General features: G+C 37.2%; 2 protein-coding genes across 5 annotated transcripts in view; one reads left to right on the top strand and one right to left on the bottom strand.

Moving 5' to 3' along the window:
- The window catches only part of ylpm1 (YLP motif containing 1), a 55,731-nt gene extending 47,644 nt beyond the window's left edge, over positions 1-8,087 (top strand). The window contains exons 17-19 of one of the 4 annotated variants that reach the window (XR_012358527.1): positions 6,418-6,481; positions 7,001-7,057; positions 7,870-8,087. Coding sequence is in view for 1 of the 4 variants with exons in the window: in XM_073855501.1 (XP_073711602.1) it covers positions 6,418-6,426 (9 nt within the window). In the remaining 3 variants the exon portion in view is untranslated. Of the gene's footprint in view, positions 1-6,417 lie in introns of all 4 variants that reach the window. The other 3 variants (XR_012358525.1, XR_012358526.1, XM_073855501.1) reach the window with 3 other exon arrangements.
- A 3,454-nt stretch (positions 8,088-11,541) lies between these two features.
- Positions 11,542-18,561, bottom strand: bpnt1 (bisphosphate nucleotidase 1). Its single transcript, XM_073855503.1, has 9 exons — positions 18,418-18,561; positions 16,497-16,618; positions 16,265-16,369; positions 16,085-16,192; positions 15,341-15,389; positions 14,867-14,958; positions 14,586-14,783; positions 14,075-14,180; positions 11,542-12,392 (listed from the first exon to the last, which is right to left on the bottom strand). The coding sequence occupies exons 2-9, from the start codon at positions 16,614-16,616 to the stop codon at positions 12,241-12,243; spliced, it is 930 nt and encodes a 309-aa protein (XP_073711604.1). The 5' UTR covers positions 16,617-16,618; positions 18,418-18,561; the 3' UTR covers positions 11,542-12,240.
- Between the last annotated feature and the right edge of the window lie 74 nt (positions 18,562-18,635).

The following is an 18,635-nucleotide window of genomic DNA, read 5'->3' as shown; positions in this document are numbered from 1 at the left end:
TGACATCAGAAATTACATTTCCACTAGTTACAATGTTAATTCTTCATATCAGCAATTTAGGCTATGTTTACACGTGGGCGGTTGTTTTCATAAACGGATCATTCAAGCTCTCCGGTTTCAAAAATAATATCGTGCACACATGTCAGTTTTCAGAAAAGTGCTTATTTACACGTACCCGTGCATATATGCCGTCAAGAGAAGCTCAAGCCCACGTAAGCCAATCACCGGCAGCGCTGGTGGTGACGTGAACTGGTTCTTCATGTTGGAGGGGAGGAGTTGTTGCAGTAGGTGATCGATGACGTCAAAGTACCGCGAGAGCGAGTTGAGGAATCATACGTAGAGGTCTAATTTCGAATCGCTCTCGCGGTACTTTGACATCATCCATCTGTCGGTTCTTGCAGCGCCGCATGAAGTCACGCGCAAGATTGCTGACCTCCGAGCACTCGTCTCTGCTCCTCGACATAATGGAGCAGCTGTATTTGCAAATACAAACACACGAAACGAGTTTGCACGAACATAAATGGGATCTTGGAAGCGTTCAGAGTAGCAGTCACATGTAAACATGGGTCGCACTTTTGACGTAGGTGCGAGCTCTGGCGCATACTCTGTGACGTTGCCTGCTTAAACATCCGTTTGTCTCAGTTTATATGCAACCGTGCAACCGAAGATTTTGAAGATCTCCACTTTTAGAAACAATCGGTTTCAGAGGCGAGTTCTCCGTTTGCGTGTAAACGAGGGGCACAAACGAAGGTAAATCTCTCAGTTTTTAAAAATAACCATGTACGTGTAAACAGAGCCTTAATTATTGATATCAACAATTCAATTCTTGATATCTGTAATTGTATTATCACAAGTGAAATATCACCATAGGCTGCCATTCAAATTCAATTCTTGATATTAAGAATTACATTTCCACTAGTAACAATGTTAATTCTTGATATCAACAATTCAATTCTTGATATCAAGATTTAAATTATTCATATCAACAATCGAGTTTTTGATATCAACAATTCAGTTGTTACTAGTTAAAATGTTAATTCTTGATATCAATAATTCGATTGTCACTAGTAACAATGTTAATTTCTGTTATCTGAAATTGTATTTCTGATATCAATATCATTTCAGAAATCTAAAATGGCTTTCTTACTATAGTACCAATCCCATTCATGATATCAGAAATTAAAATTGTCACTAGTGACAATCGAATTATTGATATCAAGACTTAACATTTTAACTAGTAACAATTGAATTCTTGATATCAATAATTAACATTGTTACTAGTGGAAATGTAATAGGGCTTATTCGCAAACACCGGAAGTCGCTAGCCGCGGCCATCTTGTTGACATAACATCTGTCCTGCCCCTAGCCGCACGTAGATTTGAGTCGAGGGGAGCAGTAGCCTAATGGCTTAATCTCGTCTGTATTAAGAGAAGATGAGCTTGATTATTGTGGAACAATATCAAATAGACCCAATAGCCTTAAGTAAAGATCCGTCCTTATTGCCAGCCGTAACTTATCCGGATATTTATAACTATATCGTTCATACAGTATCCGCATTCATCATACAAGCACTGAAGCGCCGTTCACATTTTAACGATAACTATAACGATAACTATCATCGTCCACATCACCAAACAATACGTTTATGCTAATTCGCTCACGGCACTCGCGCAAATCACTTGCCTTTAATATTGCTTGTAATAAAAACTTTTGCAGATGTCCTCAACACGATGCGTTTCGAGTAACTCTAAACAGTGAATCTAATAGTTTGTGTAATCTCTTACCTTTTGGCATAACAGTTAGTTAATGTAATAGATTAAAAAGCATTAAGTAGTCAATTTTCACAGCAACTGGAGGTAATCTAATGTTATAGAGCTCAGCAATGAGCTTCACTGTCATTTTAAGTGCTCGTGCACTTGAAGTTCAAATAGATTTCAATGGTTTATCCTTCATCAGGTGGGAAAATCGCTCAGAAAGTGATCCCAATGATGTCGTTCATTGTATCTGTATCGTTATAGTTTTGGTGTGAGCTCCGCTATTCTGTTTAAAGGGATACTTTACCGATTTAGCATTCAGCTTTGTATCTGTAGAAACCCGGCAGTATTACTGAATGACCATGTTTCCCTCCCTCATTTCCCCCTGAGAGGAGAGATATCTGCATTTTGGTTCTGCAAAAAAGTCCTCCGATGATGTAATATGACGATTTTTGCATCATCGGAGGACTTTTTTGCAGAACCAAAATGCAGATATCTCTCCTCTCAGGGGAAAATGATGGAGGGAAACATGGTCATTCAGTAATACTGCCGGGTTTCTACAGATACAAAGCTGAATGCTAAATCGGTGAAGTATCCCTTTAATTTAAAACGATTTTCAAAACTATGTGAACGGCCCTTAATTCCCTACCTAGTATCAATGCCAGACCTATTATTATGTTCATATAGTTATTAATACTAATTTAATAACTGTTTATGGCAGCTTATTTGAAAGAGCAGTTTCAGCCACTGCTTACAGCTAACCATATGTGATCAAATTATGGGGACAGACTTTGCTGTGAGCATATATCCCTAACGTTACCTGTGGTAAAATGATGGGGACAGACTTTGCTGTTGGGAGTCTCTCCTTCGCTGGTTTAACTCCTCTGTCTCCTTCCTTTCATGTTTTCTGACAGTCGGTATCACATAAAAACTAATTCCGGGGTTCTTTTTGCTGTTGTTAGAACATCCGTGTATTACACCACACACCAACGCGCGGTTTTAAAAAAAATTACACCGATAATACCATGCATAATACCCACGCTGCCTCGCTTGTCAATTGACAGACTGACAGTTTTATGTCAACAATATGGCCGCCGCGAACATTGATGACGTACATCGAATAAGCCCTATTGTTGATATCAAGAATTAAATTGCTGATATCAAGAATTAACATTGTTACTAGTGGAAATGTAATTGTTGATATCAAGAACACAATGAATAAAAGTTAAAACGGCTTGCCATAGTTGGTCTGAAAGGGGCATAAGTGGTTTCTCACACATTCTACATTTGACTTATTAATCAAGTCTTCCATGTTCTAAATGAGATATTTTATCTGTAATCATATTACATGCTATTTGAAGCAGCATGCCTTTACTTTGAAGATGTGCCACAATATGTCTTGGGCCAAATTCTGTGTAGAATTCAACAGGGAACTGAGATATGTATGGTAACCTTGCCACTCCTTTAGCAAGCATTGATGTTAAAGCCACAGGACAAAATCCCTCCAAATTCTTCTGTTTTGTAAACACTGCATACAATATAATATTAATTTAAATGGGTTTGTTAGAGGCTTTGATACCGTTATTAATTTAAGCAGACCTTTAAAGAGCACATATTTTGCTATTTGAAAGGTTCATATGTGCTTTTGGGAGTCCCCAACAACAGGTTTACATGCATGCAAGGTACTTGGTACAACAAACTATTGTTGTTTTATATGCATTTAATTTTTAATGACTCTTAAATGAATTGTTCAAAGATTCATCTTGCCAAACCCCTCTGTTGCCTGATGCTACTCCGCTCTGATTGGTCGCAGATGTACGTTTCTCTGTGTTTACAGTGGAAAGGGACTACAGTGTATGGTGCTTGCATCTTTCTCATTCTTTTTAATGATACTTTTCCACACTGATATATAAATAAACCTTTAAAAAGAAAAAGTTGCTTAACACTAACGTTAGCAATCCGGGCCCACAGCTTGGTAGTAAACATAAAAAACAATAACATTATATGCTTTCGCCGAAACGACACAGACTACTGGGGCCCATTTCAGAAAGGTGGTTAAGTGAAAACTCTGAGTTTGTTAACCCTGAAATGAGGGAAACTCTAAGTTTTCTGTTTCAAAAAGGGAGGTAGGTTAAACCTGAGACAGTGGGGTAAGTCAAGCCTGTTTCAGAAGGAGAGGTAACTTATACTCGGAGTCTGTTTCCGGAGCAACTTACTGGTCGGGAGCAGGTTTTATCCTGTAAACTCTGAGTTTCTTGTGGTCTCCTCCCCTTTTTTAAAGAAGTAGCTGTGTTTAATCTGGTTAGTTGCTTTAGTACATTCATTCATTCATTGCGCACATTTTTATTATGTACACTGTAAAATATGTTTTTAGCTGTCTTTAAGTTATAATTAAATTGCCAGTGCAAACCATTTTAACTTACTACTTTATATTTTTATATATTACACTAAACTCTCAACTAAAAAATTAAACAGTAAATTGAAAAAGCAAAATTGTAAAGCTAATATGATATACTTAGGTGCATAGATCGTCTTATTGACTAAAAATGTCATGTACTTTTATAGAGAATCCTGTAGATGATGATGTTGCATTGTAGAAAGTTAGATTTATGTCGCGAGAGGACTTTGAGACCCCGAGTGGTTTTTTGTCATATCCACTTACATTTATTGTGAGCGAAATTATTATTTTTTGCAGTCATTTTAGAAATAAATATACTTACGTCACTAATACCAGTCTTTGTATATTTAAAATCAATTTTTGAAAATCAATTACAATCAAATTCAATTCAATCAAAATCTTTAGAAAACCATGACGACTTATACTTTGGTAACAACAAGTCTCCTTACAGAATTGAATATAAAAAGTAATACAATCCAAAAGCAATCATTTTACACTTTGGAAAAAATGGTGCATTGGCTCCTAATCATATGGGGGAACCACTTTAAGTGCTATATTGCACCTATATAGCACAAACTGTTTCTTAGGCAAATGGTGCCATGAAGAACACCAAGGGCCCTATTTTAATGATCTAAGCGCATTGTCTAAAGCGCACAGCGCAACGTCTAAATGGGCGTGTCCGAATCCACTTTTGCTAATTTAACGACAGAAAAAATGGTTTGTGCGCCGAGCGCATGGTCGAAAAGGGTTGGTCCTAATGGGAGTATTTTGGATGTAACGTGCAATAAAAAAATGAGAGTCACAGCTCTCATCCCCTTTAAAAGCAAGTTGCGCTGGCGCTATGTCTAATCCCTATTTAGATGACGAACTTTGTAAACTTCGATTCACACCGGCTGCGTGGCAGGTCCGTTTTTATTTTAGGCGAATTCACACGGGGCGTCAGCGTTAACGCTTAACGGAAGGCTTGTCTGAAGCGTGGCCAACAGCCAATCACAGTGGCCGCTACACATGCTCCGTTCTTCCATAAACGTAATTGGCTGGCTCTGTCTAGGTAATTTGCATAAGCCGATTTGATTGGCTGACGCACGCGTTGCTGCTTGAAAAGTTAAGAAATGTTCAACTTCTGCCGCGAGCAACGGCACTGACGCGGCGCCGACGGATCCACAATTCAGTTCGGCAACGCATGACGTCACCCATTAAAAGTGAATGGGAAGCGTTAACGCTGACGCCCCGTGTGAATGCGCCGTTAGGCTCCAATGTTAGCAGGTTTGACAGTTCACACCGCGTGCATGACACGCACGTCTCAGGCGCGGCTCGAGCCGCGCCGAAAACACGTGCATGCTAGGAATAGGACCAACGCCTATTTTTCACGCCACACGCAAGCGTCTTGGAAGCGTTTCCAGGCAAAATATATGTCACCTATAGCAACAGCAGCACGTCAGTGCTGCGTCAGGCACGCTTTTGGTATGTACAGACACAGAAAACGCGACGCAGCTGACACGCAACAGATACGCCACGCAGCCGGTGTAAATCGACCTTAATGCGCTCTTTAAATAACATAAAACACATTGCGCCATTGACTTTAGACCAGGTTTTTTGTTGGTCAATGGCGTAGTCTATTTTAGTTGCCTCAAAATAGCAAAGGGCCAACAATGCGCCTGAACACACCTTGTTTTCAGACCAGAACGCCCATGGGCACAAAAGGGGGCGCAAATGCATTTACTATTTAAACAACATGGCGCTAAACATGAAAATTAGGGTGGAAACTAGCGAAAGACACTTGCGTCGCGCATTGCGCTGCATTGCGCCGGGTGTAATATAGAGCCCCTAAGTGGTGCCGTTTTGGTGGTGCAATATTGAAGTAAACGTAGGTGTCCTGTATTCGGGACGATGACGGTTAACAGTTTAAAGTGGTTCCCCTATGATTACAGGCCAATGTAAAACTTTGTGCTTTTTACATAGCACCATTTTTTTAGAGTGTGTGTCCTCTTTGTCCTTGCTCTAACCTTAGACTTTATTCCCACTGGTTACTCATTGTGTGTACTGCTCCATGTGCATCCTAAATTATACCATTGCACAAATCCAATGTGCGGGACAAATGACTTGGACAATCATAGAGGTTAGGAAAAAGCTCTAGGAAAAAAAGGAAGATTATTAAAGTCTCCCAATATAAAGATTGATTGATCTACTGCCTTTGTCTGAACCTGACAAACAAAAAACAACCAGTGTCATGTTTATGTAGTAATATTGGTATTTTCTTTTTAGAGCAACTGAAGCAGCATCTGATGGGCCCATAATGAAACCACCCTCATACACTGCAGGTTAACAAGTAGGTTTTTGTATCAATATTTTTCTATACATATTTCTCTTTTTCTTTCGTTCTTTCTTTCTCTCTCTCTTTCGCTCTCTCCCTCTTCCCCTTGCCTTTCTAACTCTAGATATGTCTACTTGCATCACAGACACACAAGCAATCACATTTGAACCATAATGTTAATGTAATATTCTTTGTTTTACTTTCTCTATTAAAGCAACACTATGTAGTTTCCATGTAAAAATGACTTACAGCTCCCCCATGTGGTTGAAAAGCGCAACAGTGCCTGGTATCAAACACTCTTCTGCAGGCAGGGGGAGGGGCGGGGCTGTGAGCTCTACCCTCCACCGCCACTTTCAGAGTGTGCTTGTAGCAGCTAGGAGGCTGCTCAGGTTGCAGCAACACAATTTGTCCAGTTAAAAGTTGTTCTATCACTGAAATAATTTTAGAGACATTATTTAAAGGTAAAAAAACTACATAGTGTTGCTTTAAATACCTTGCATTTAATTATTGTTCATTTTAATACTTTTTAAATAGCCATTTAAGTCTGGTGGCCCATCATCTGAAGAAAAAAACTACTGCATGTTTCTGCAGGTAAGTTAATATTGCAGAAGATTTGTTTGCATGTTTAAGTTACAGTTAGGGTATACAGCTACAGTTTTGTTTTTTGACTGTGTACATACCATAACAAAGCAGATATGACTTGCATTTAACTATCAAAAGAACATTAAAAAACAGAGAATTAGTTTTATTACACTTTTAAAACAAATGTGTTAAAATAACACATCTCTTTATTGTCCCTTTTATTTATTTGAACACAAAGTCAACAGGAAATGACACATATTGTGTTAAATAGGATAATATTTTACTCAACATACATGTAACCCTGGACCACAAAACCAGGGTTGTTTCTTATTTGAGATTGATATATCTGAAAGCTGTATAATAAGTAAGCTTTCCGTTGATGTATGGTTTGTTGGGAAAGGTCAATATTTGGCCAAGGTGCAACTATTTGAAAATCTGGAATCTGAGGGTGCAAAAAATCTAAATATTGAGAAAATCACCTTAAAAGTTGGCCAAATGAAGTCCTTAGCAACACACCCTGCTGAAAAAACAGCATACCAGCAAGATCAGCATATGTTGTGTTTTGGTGCTGGTATGCTGGTGACCACCAGCTAACCCAGCATCAAACCAGCATAATTCCTATGCTGGTTTGATGCTGTTTTTTTTCAGCAGGGCATTACTAATGATAAATAGATATTTGATATATATACTGTAGGACATTTAAATATCTTCATGGAACATGATCTTTACAAAATATCCTAATAATATTCAATCAATATTTTTGTTGGCTATTGCTACAAATATACCCACTTATGACTGGTCACATACTCCCTCGTCAACAGAGATTTATCTTGGGATTGGGTTGTTTGCTTTTAACAGCTGGTAAGTTGTTTTTATGACGAGTATCACTTTTGTCAGCTATACCTTCTTTTATTAAATGACAAGAAAATACAGTAAGGTTTGTTAACTTTATGGACAAAAAAGAATGTGCATCAGGTGTGTTTTGTTTTTTAAGCTTTTCAGTGAATTTATAAAACCACTGTAATCTTGTTTGTATTTTTTTTTAAATAAAAATTCTTGATAACCTACAACTACAGACGTTGCATGTTTTGATTTCTTAATGCTTCTTAATTAAACACCCACAACTCATAAACTCAGGGCTTAAAGGAAACCCACTTATATTTATGACTTTGTGGTGCTGAATTTAAATTTATTTGAATAGAAAGTACTTTTAATGGCCTAAGATTTGTTTCTGAAATAAGGGAGGATTTTTAAAAATATAAACGTTGGGAGGACATAAACAGACATAAATATTTCTTTAGGGGGGCTACTGCAATACAATGTATGGTTTTTGCAAGCCCATACTGTTTAAAACAGAAGTGCAAGTCCTTACAAACCCTATAGTAAACAAGACATTTATGAGAACATCTTGGCTACTTGTAAGCTTACAAGTCAAAGCAAACGTTTTTTTCTCCCTATAAAGGAGTTTAACACTTTGACCACACACGCCTTATTGGCTTGCTTACTGGGGGACTGCTGACATTGGCTTAACATTGGGCAATTTCCTGCACATTACATAATACTGATTTAATTATTATGGTCCAATTAATTTGTTAGAGATTTCACTACTTCACATGAGTATTACGGATTACATTATTCTTTGAGAGAGTTTTTGTTGATCTGGCTCATGTTCTGTGTGTGTGTGTATGTGTTTACTACTTACTGGACGGGTTAAATGCAGAGGTCACACATGGGTTACCATACATTTGTCATCACTTTCACTACACAGCTGCTTTATAAGAATGATGGGCACATCAGAGCAGAACCCAAAGACAAAATGTTTGGTGATTTTCCAAACTTCAAAATGGACAACCACAAGAGAAAACAGAAGGATGGAAAACAGGAAGGAGGAAGACCAAGACCTGCCAAAGAATGTTGTCAAACAGTTTTAAAGAGAAGGTAAAACCCAACATCTGTCTCTTTTGCTTCAAAGGTTTAACAAAACAAGGAAGAAGGTGACAAAGCTTAAAACAACACTGTAAAAATATGGCAGCTTTTTGTCAAATTAATATATATTTATGTATCTTAAAAATGAAGTTAAACAATTTCAAGTTCACCACCTAAAGGTTGAATTGACTTGCTAAACGAAATTCTTTTACCTTCATGCTGCATATTTGAGTAGCAAAAAGAAAGCTTGCGAAAGAACAAAGAGCTCTGTGAAAGTCTTGCAGGTCATACGATGGAAGATCTCAAAGCCAGCATCAATGTTAATATGAAATGTCAATGTTCATCTAAAGTATTTGAATACTAAATACAATCAAAAGGATTCTGTCTGTCACAAGTGCTGTTTCGATGAGGCACAACTGCCAAGCTGAAAACTACTAACAGAATGTCTATTTATTGATGAAATTATCATTTAAGAAATGTTTTAAAGAAACTGAACATACTTTGTAGCAAAGGTAAGAAGATTCAATTGAACATTAACAACACACATCACTGATATAGCTCCTAAAATGGCTTTTAGAAGGAAATTTATAAAAAAATACAGCTTGTTTCTCCTAAGGCAGAGGTGTAAAAAGTACTCAAAAATGTTACTCAAGTGAAAGTACAAGTACTGAGTGTAAATTGTACTCAATTAAAAGTAAAAGTATCTGGCGAGAATCATACTTGAGTAAAAGTAAAAAAGTACCACATTAAAATTGAACACCACATACAAGGTTTTATCTTGCTTTACAACAGTTTGTATTTAATTGTATTTAATTATCAAACTATAAGACTACCTAATTTCAGTATGCAACATGCTACTCAAAGTTGTAAAACCTCGAATTTAACTTAAGCAGAAGCTGATTTTCAAAATTGAGTATCAAGCCTCTTACAGGCAGCTGGTGGAGAAAGAGTTGTATTAGACCTTGTTCACACTGTCAGTCCAAATCCGACATTGGTGCATATCCAACTGGAATCCAATCACATTTAGAACGGGTGAACGGCTAAAAAGCACATGAAATCTGTTTTTTTTCTTTTCCGTTTCAGGCTATATACAGAGATGGTTTGAAATACTTTTCAAATCACATTTCCAGAAATACATTCTGACCGCTCTGATTGCATTTTTGTAGCTTTGCGGTTACGCCATGCTGTCGCCTCACGTAAAATGTAAACATGATATTTGTTCCAGTGTTATGTCATTGCCATAGAAACAGTGCAGATAATCCGCAAAACGCTAAAGGACGCACAGATCGGATCTAAACAGTTGTCATACACAATGTGGACAGTGAGTCTGTCCAATCAGACATGCACCAAAATCAGATTTGGATTGACAGTGTGAACAAGGTCTTAGTCTTGATAGAGAGGCTGCAAATAGCAGGGAACGTGAGCAGAGACTTCCTGGTGTCTGAAACTCAGGCCAGATACCCATCCAACTCTTTGCTGGCTTAATGTGTTGTCGTTTTCAAAGAAGCTAAAAAAATCATCAGACGAGCCCACTTGCGAGTCTCTAGCCCTTTCCCGGGCCGAGATACGGCCAACCATCCCGGATTTTCCCTTGGCCTTAGCTTGGGCGCCTTAAGTCCGGGGCGTTCGCCCTTCACTTACTCTACCCGAGGGGGCCTTTCCAATGAGCCCACCTACGAATCTCTAGCCCTTTCCCTGGTCGAGATACGGCTGTCCTTTCCTCGGTTTTCCCACGGCTGTAACTTGGGCACCTTACGGCTGTATGAATTTCAGGGAGTGGCACGCTGCATCTCGGCCAAGGAAAATAAATAACATTTAAATTAAACTGGCCGTCAGCACAATTCAATTGGTTTGGCCGTGAAAAATGTTGGGGGCGTGGCGCGCAGCTGACAGTTTCCCCTTCCGACTTGCCTCTATTTTAGCCTAGGGATGTACTCTACCCTTTCGTGGTTCCCTAGGGCGAGTAAGGGAAAATAGAATAAAGTGATCTCTAAAAAATAAGTACTTTTTGAATGTAAATAAAATTGTAAGGAGTAAAAAGTACTTATTTTTCTTAAAAAATGTAATTAAGTAAAAGTACTGATTTTAAATTGTACTCAAGTAAAGTAAAAATACCCAAAAATAATACTTAAGTACAGTAATCAAGTAAAATTACTCAAGTACTTTACACCTCTGGCGGCCTGCAGGCCAAATGCGGCCCTCCAACCATCTTTATCTGGCCCTTTCAAAATCTTTGTTTAAAATCAGCATGGTTACTTTTACCTTTCCACTGTACACGACAAATGGCGGTCGAAAAACTGGAGAGAGTCAGAATTGGGCTGCGTGGGATGCCAACCATCTGTGGGTTTGTTGACCCCATCTTTAGGCTTGACCCCAATTAAAAGAAGAAAATGAGCAAAAGCAATACTGGTCTTTAAGCTTTCAGGACAGAAAGAGTACTGAAAAAAAATAAACTTAAACATTTTTCTACTATTTAAGTACTATACTTAAATCTACTTTGAAGTTGAAAATGAAGGTGCTGAAGAATAGTGGGTAGCATGTATGAATATTTCTCAGAAAGAATGAAATTTTTTATAAACAGGAATCTTAAAGTTTTATTTTCAAATGCTGATGTTAAATTTACAGTAGATGCATGCAATTTTAGAAAAAGCCCCCCAAATGTATAAATTTATTAAAAACGTTATTATTTACCCATCTAACAATATTTAAATCATAATTATCTGTTTTACCACATAATAGTCCGACAACACATTGAACATTATATAAATTGATTTTTCTAATTAAGCAACAAATTGACTTTAGTTATCTCAGCAGGGCCAAGACCGTTTCCTGCCACGTGAGCAACTGAAATCTGTACAGATTACTGACAGAGCCACTGATCATTTACAACCATATGTCAAGAGACTGTTGCTCAATGCACATCATCTCCGATGATAGAGAAACATTAAAGCACAATCACACAGAACCTGTGCATCATTTTCTGTCCAGCGGTTTTGTGCCTTTATGATATGTCTTCTGACTTGTATTACTACAGGACAAGTGCCAACCCCAGCTATTGAAGTATTTTTTGCTGGCACTAGGTAAGGAGAGATTGCAAGTCCGCTGTGTGTAATTTAATGGGATTGACTTTAGCCAAGTAATTACCATTACAGAATTTCAAATGTGCTAAAAGTTTTTTTTACTGTAATAAAAGTATTTGTAATTCTTTATGTTACCCCCGTTGAATTAAGATTTATGACAAGGACCAGGCACAAAGCTTCATTACTCTAGTCTGAAGGAAGAGCTTGAAGGACATGCTGGGGTACTCTGCTTAAATAATACTGATGATCTCGTAGTGTTGCCAGCACACCAGCAGAGTTCATGTGCTTCACATCTGCATCATATCTATATGCATTACCATGCATGTCTGTTAGTTTGCCTGTTGTTTGAAAAAGAACACAAAACAGATTAACACGGAAAAATATGTGTACTGTGAGTGTAATTGTGTGTGCAGAGATTGCCAAAATTATTAGAGCACCTGAAAGATATGAAAATATTGCCATTTTTTGCCTCCATAATTTCATGTTGGATGCTCTGAGCACAACAAATATCAGATGAAGTGAGTCACACTGCTCCCATCCACCTTTAACCCAAATATTTTGTTTGGGGGGCCAGTAAGGAAAATGACCTAAATCTCCTTATTATGTCTGTATTATATGATTTATAGAGCAGTATACCACTGGGCTATTGAATGATTTATTTTGATTTCTTGAGAAATGTTCCATGGGTATGCATTATTTTTCAATAAACGCACACCTAACCTGTCAAAAGTCTTAAAATAACCACCGGAGTAATGTCTGTGGTAACTGTGGTATAAGAAAAATAATTGACTCCGGTCCATTGGATTATTTAAAAATACTGCATACTCAATACAGCATACTGTACGTGTCACATTACCACCTTGGGTGTGCATTATTTTTGAATAATTCAACAGCCCATCGTCAATTATTCCTTACGAATGATTTAGATACATCAAGCACATTTGAGGCAAGTTGCAAAATAAACTGCACTTGTACATTGAAAGGAAAGCCATTATGGGTTTAAGTTGCAGAATATGGAAGCATATTGGTAGCAATATTCAACTCAGAATGCAATATGGCAATGCAATATGCAAAATGGCAGTGCAAAATAATTTAATTTACATTTGCCACTTCCCTCAGTCCCCCCCAACAACAGTCTCTAAGGCTTTATAAGTTGCAAAATTAAAAATTAAAGCCAAATAGATTACATGGTCAAGCAAAAACTGTAGCAAAATTATTGTTTAAATGTAATTTAATTTACACGCACATTCACTCAATCCATCAGTGAATATAATCAGATATGCTGCCGCAATGTTTCCGACATGAGCACACGCAACGGCAGATGCTGGACCCGCCCTGACGCAGTAATTCACCGGGTGGGGGTGTGGTCAACTTGGAAAGCATTTTCAATAAATTTTGCTACATCCATTGCGCACTAGTAAATGAAAATGCAATCTCACGTGTCCTGCCTGTAAATGTATTTAGGAAAATTTCATTTAAACGATCGTTTTGCTACAGTTTTTGCTTGACCATGAAAAACACATCTAATCAATTTGGTTAATACATTTCCAATTTAAATTCGCAACTTATAAAGCATTAAAAACTGTAGTTAAAAAAAGACTGTAGGTAATGGCAAATATAAATTAAATTATTTAATTTTCATTTTAATTTCCTCCCAAACATTGCACATATAGCATGAAAATTTTAAATTTAAATACAAAAATGCATTGCCATCGTCATATTGCATATTACATTCTGAATTTAATATTGCTACCAATATGCCTCCATAGCCGAAGATAACATTATTGATGAAGTCCGAGGAAATATACTGACACCATGCCAGAGAGATGGTGAACATGGCAAATATTAAAGTTAAAAGTGGACAAAAACAGTACGACTCACCTCATCCGATCTTTTGGAGTAACCATCATTATATAATGAAATCATGTTTTGGAGGCAATAAAGGGTCAATGATCTGTTCTAATAATTCGGGCCACCAACAGTTAATGTTCAAGGGAAGAATGTACACAATTACAGTCACCTCCAACTGCATGCAGAATTGCCTCAGGTGCACATGTGTCCCACTTCTTACAGCCCAGACTGGCAAAAACATACGCAGAGGCCTTTCCTTCTACTAACTGGATGATCTGCCAGAAAAGAAGTTGTGATTAAAACTCATAACACTGTCTCTATACTGACATAATGTTTGATTGACTTCATATAGTGCTCAAGATTTGAGTTAAAGCAGTGTATATCAGTGTATGTTTAATCTGACCACTTTCAGTTCAGCCAGTGCTCACAAATCAGTGTTTGTAACAGAAAATGTTTGTTCATGCATTAGTAAGATTACATTATTACTATGAGATTTTTGTATGTTAACATTGTGTGATCTGCAATGACTGTCAGAGGTTCAGCAAAAGTCAATAACACTAAAAGCCAATTCTCAATTCAAATTTCTAGGCTGCATACGTAAATTGTTACAATATGCTAATGACTTGCGGATGCAATGCTTAGTTAAACCAGGTTTGAGTTACGATTGATACATTTCCTACCTTATTTCCAGCTCCACCCACTTTAATGACATCATGAGGATCCATGGCTTGGACTGCACTGGTCACTAATTTATTGCTATGTGACCGTGTCGTAGTGATGATTCTTTTCCCATCTGGGACTTCCTGGAGTTGGAATCCAAATGCACCCAATCCCAACACTCCCCATAACGTTCGGCCCAAAACAGCACCAGCCCCCATCTGAATATCACAGAGCATAGAAGAGTTGACCACACCCTCCACTGCATACAGTGTAGCATATGAGACTAAACAACCGGTTGGACCTGGTAGTTAAAGAAGGGTTGATTGATGACTCCAGCGATGGCTGTCCCTTTATAAGCTATGCCTATCAGCACTGTCACATGATCCAGAAGTCCTTCAATGAAACACACTTTTAGACCTGTAATAAAAAATAAATGTATTTCGGGTGATGTAAGGAAATCATCTTTATCTAAAATTTATTGCAATTAATTTGATTTATTAAATTGGTCGTGTTCATCATGTAATTCATTTGTTATTAAAAAAATTTATTTGAAAAATTTATTAAAAATGAAGAAAACTAAAAAACATGAAAAATACACTGGACTACTTCTCCATCATATAAAAGCCTTTGTATTTTTAAATGCATCGGCAACAAAAAGGATTGGCATGAGGGAACTTTGCAGCTCTTCTACTTTTAATGGGATGCACATCTTAAACTTGCCAACAAACAAAAGATTCAACACTGTGATATTGCAGTGGCGAATTGGGTTGTTTACCTTCAGTATATTCTTTAGTACCATCAAGAGGGTCCACCCATACAACTAGCTGTGATATGAAACAATTAAATGCCATAAGTTCGTTGTATGTTCCTTATAAAGTCTTTATCAAAACACCTTTTACGTAACAAAAAAAGATAGAAATATCTTACAAAACATATGTTGTGATCAATATATATATATATACTTGGAAATATTTTATTCTACTTGTATTTGATTCTCAGTTTTTAGATTATTACTGATGCATCGAGAAAATGAGTAAATCCTTACACCACTTACCCTTACACTACGCCTTTGTTGATATTTATCAACCTTTAGTGGCAGAAATTACATATTGTGCCTTTAAATTGTGAAAACAACTACAATTTTGTGTGTCATTGAAGAATACAATATGTTTTAACGATTAAATGTTTGCTTGTCCAAATATGTACAAAAAGACAGCAATTTCCATGGGGTGTACTTATTTTTTTCACATGTCTGTATTTATAAACCAATATTTTTGTTTTAAATGACGACTGCCAGACTAACACTTTTTCAAATGACAATTTTCATAACAATTTATCAGCTCGCAAAGTTGCCCTGTGATATCAGGAGGCACATCTTTGCATTTTTACTGCTAAAACTATATAGCTCGCCCTTGTAATTTAGCCTCAAGTCATTAACTGACAGCAGTGGACAACACCTTTAGTTAATGTCCGTAAAAATTATATTTTATTCCTAATTCTGTTGCTCATTTCTCTTTACCTCTTCCTCCTTCAGGCTGGTATACTGATCAGGACACAACTTTTGTAGGATTTCACTGTTCTGCCCACTCTCTATAAGGTCGTCATCAACAGGCTCAGCTGGTAAATCCTGCACAAAATATTCAATTTAATATTTATGGAGGCAATACATGCGATTTCATATTGCTTGACATGTACACACCTCCTCACCGATGATAGTAAGCTTCGGAAAGCTTTTTGATAGGGATGCACATATACTTTGCTGAACAAGCCTGTCAGCCAGTGTCTGTAGATCATTGGCTCCTGTCTATATCAAAGGTACAAAATACAAATAAAAGTTAAAGTTTTACCAAATTATGCTCCTGGATCAACATTCTTCAATAAATCAGATTTTTGGTTTTAAGGTTAGGCTATTTAATTGTCCTTACAATTACCTTCTCAATGATCTTAAGCTCTCCACTGTAAAGCACTTTTCTGACGATATCGGCAGACTTTTCTGCAACAGCATAGGCTGAAGCCACCAACCGCATCAGCAATGCAGGACTGCTTGCCATCTCTGACAAAAGCAAAATCAGATGTAACACTTTCTGATATTTATATTTCCCATGCATGTTTCATCAGTTTACATTTTCAATATTTAGATTTTTCAATGTTCCAATTTTGCAGATAAATAATAAAATATTTTTTATAAATGTATATGTATTGAAATCTATATACTTACTGAAAAAGACCTAAGCTAAGAGCCTAAGCTGGTTGGCTGGGTTTAGAGGGGTTTTGTAATAGTAGTAATGCATGCAGTCAGTGCAGTAGTGGACCCACGTTCGTTGTCACGGTTACGCTCCTGGGCAGAACTTAACTTCCGGTTTCTGTTTGTTTAATAATGGTATGGCTAGTGGCTAAAGAACTCTTGAGCAAATACCTTGCAAAAATAACAAGTGTTTTTGTTTCCTAAAGACGAGGGAAGATGGCGATCGTGGATCACAGCTATGTGAAGGGAGGTTTGGCAGCCGATCTGTAGTTAAGATTGCATACATTATATAGTACACACACACACACACACACACTACATCTATAGGAATATTTATCTAAGGTTGGGTAATATGAAGTAATCAGCAATCATGAGATTAATTCATGCTTTTTTGATACAGGTTGTTTTATGACTATGGACTGTGTAAAGTAACCTTTGCCTCTACCTGGCCAACCCATTTAATTCTAACTCTACCACTGTTCATAACCTCACATTGTAATCAAACTATTTTTTATTTTATTTACTTTTTTATTATACCCTCACTGGGGTTGGAAATTGGAAACCCCCCTAAAATTAACATTCTTGAATCGCCCCTGCTGGTGGGTCATCTGGTCAAGTGATCGTTTAACGTATTTGGAAGTGATATGCTTTGTCTTTTATTCATTCAGTATGTTTAATATCTATGCGTGTTAGTTATATAAATATATACTTTGATTAAAAGCTATTTTACATGCATTCACAATAGTAAAGCCAGCAGCAGAGTGACAAAGCTCCTTTCTTTTCTGTTCAAAACCGGATTTATTTGCTTTGTCTAATTGATCTGTTTTATGTGTCAGTCAAATGGCAATTAAGGCTTGGAGTGGAAGCTCCGTGCATATAGATGCTACCCGCTTACATTATTACATCCATAGATATAAAGGCTAGATGTGTTACGGCAGTCTCTCTAACGTCATCACCTGGCGGCCATCTTACCACAGGCAGCTCGCTCACTCGTAGCATTGAGTTTTAATGGTGCAGGTACTTTTAAATGACCATAACTTGCTCAAACGGTTTGGTGTCTTACAAACGTTATGAACGTGGATATAATTCTGGATGCTTTAACATGTTTCGTGAATTTTTGTATAAGTATGCAGTGTCATAGGTACATCTTTGACGTTTAGTTAGCCCATCACCCTGTATCAGAGATCACTTTCAATCATTTCTGGTAGGTATTGAAAAAAATCATTAACAACATTTTTGTATGAACATTGCACTTTTTCAGTGCCCATTCAGTTCTGTCCTGGGGTCAGCTGCAACATCTTTTCTCCATTCAAATAAATTTTGTGAAGGATAGGTTATCATCTTTAAATAACATGGTTAATCAGCAGACAAATGTAAATCTATTATATCATTGCATAAAGATTTTGTTGGTCTAATGGTCTCTGCAGAAAACAGAAAAACCGTCTGAAAGACTTAATGACTTTCTGATCATCGCAGCACTTTTTTGTTTTGTTTTGTTATGTCCATAATCAAATCAGATCTTCATATACTCTGCGTTTACGAATTACAAGTCACAGTTCTCAAATTGGTAATATAGTTTTAATTTGTTTAAAATATATTTCACTTACTCTATTATGTGTTTACCCCTCCACGCCAAGGAAACGACCCAAAAGTCCGAAGTTCGCGTTTAATAGCGGAAGAAATACGTTCCTGATAAAACGATCCTACAACAGCCTATCCGACCAGTTTGCAGTACTCTTCTTCTTCTTCTTCTTCTTCTTCTTTGTTTCCTGTTGCTTGGCATCAAATGTGCATATCGCCACCTACTGTATGCCTGAATTATTGT

The sequence above is a fragment of the Misgurnus anguillicaudatus genome, chromosome 18 (genome assembly GCF_027580225.2).
Source record: "Misgurnus anguillicaudatus chromosome 18, ASM2758022v2, whole genome shotgun sequence".
Lineage (NCBI taxonomy): Eukaryota > Metazoa > Chordata > Actinopteri > Cypriniformes > Cobitidae > Misgurnus > Misgurnus anguillicaudatus.
The sequence above is the reverse complement of the archived record's forward strand: the minus strand, read 5'-3'. Positions and strand labels throughout refer to the sequence as shown.

Coding starts and splice junctions, on each gene's coding strand:
- bpnt1 (XM_073855503.1), bottom strand. CDS start 16,616: ATGGCAAGCAGTCCTGCATTGCTGATGCGGTTGGTGGCTTCAGCCTAT. Junction 15,390..16,084: donor CCAGCCTGAAGGAGGAAGAG/GTAAAGAGAAAT, acceptor TTCATATCACAG/CTAGTTGTATGGGTGGACCC. Junction 14,181..14,585: donor TGGGTGGAGCTGGAAATAAG/GTAGGAAATGTA, acceptor CTTTTCTGGCAG/ATCATCCAGTTAGTAGAAGG.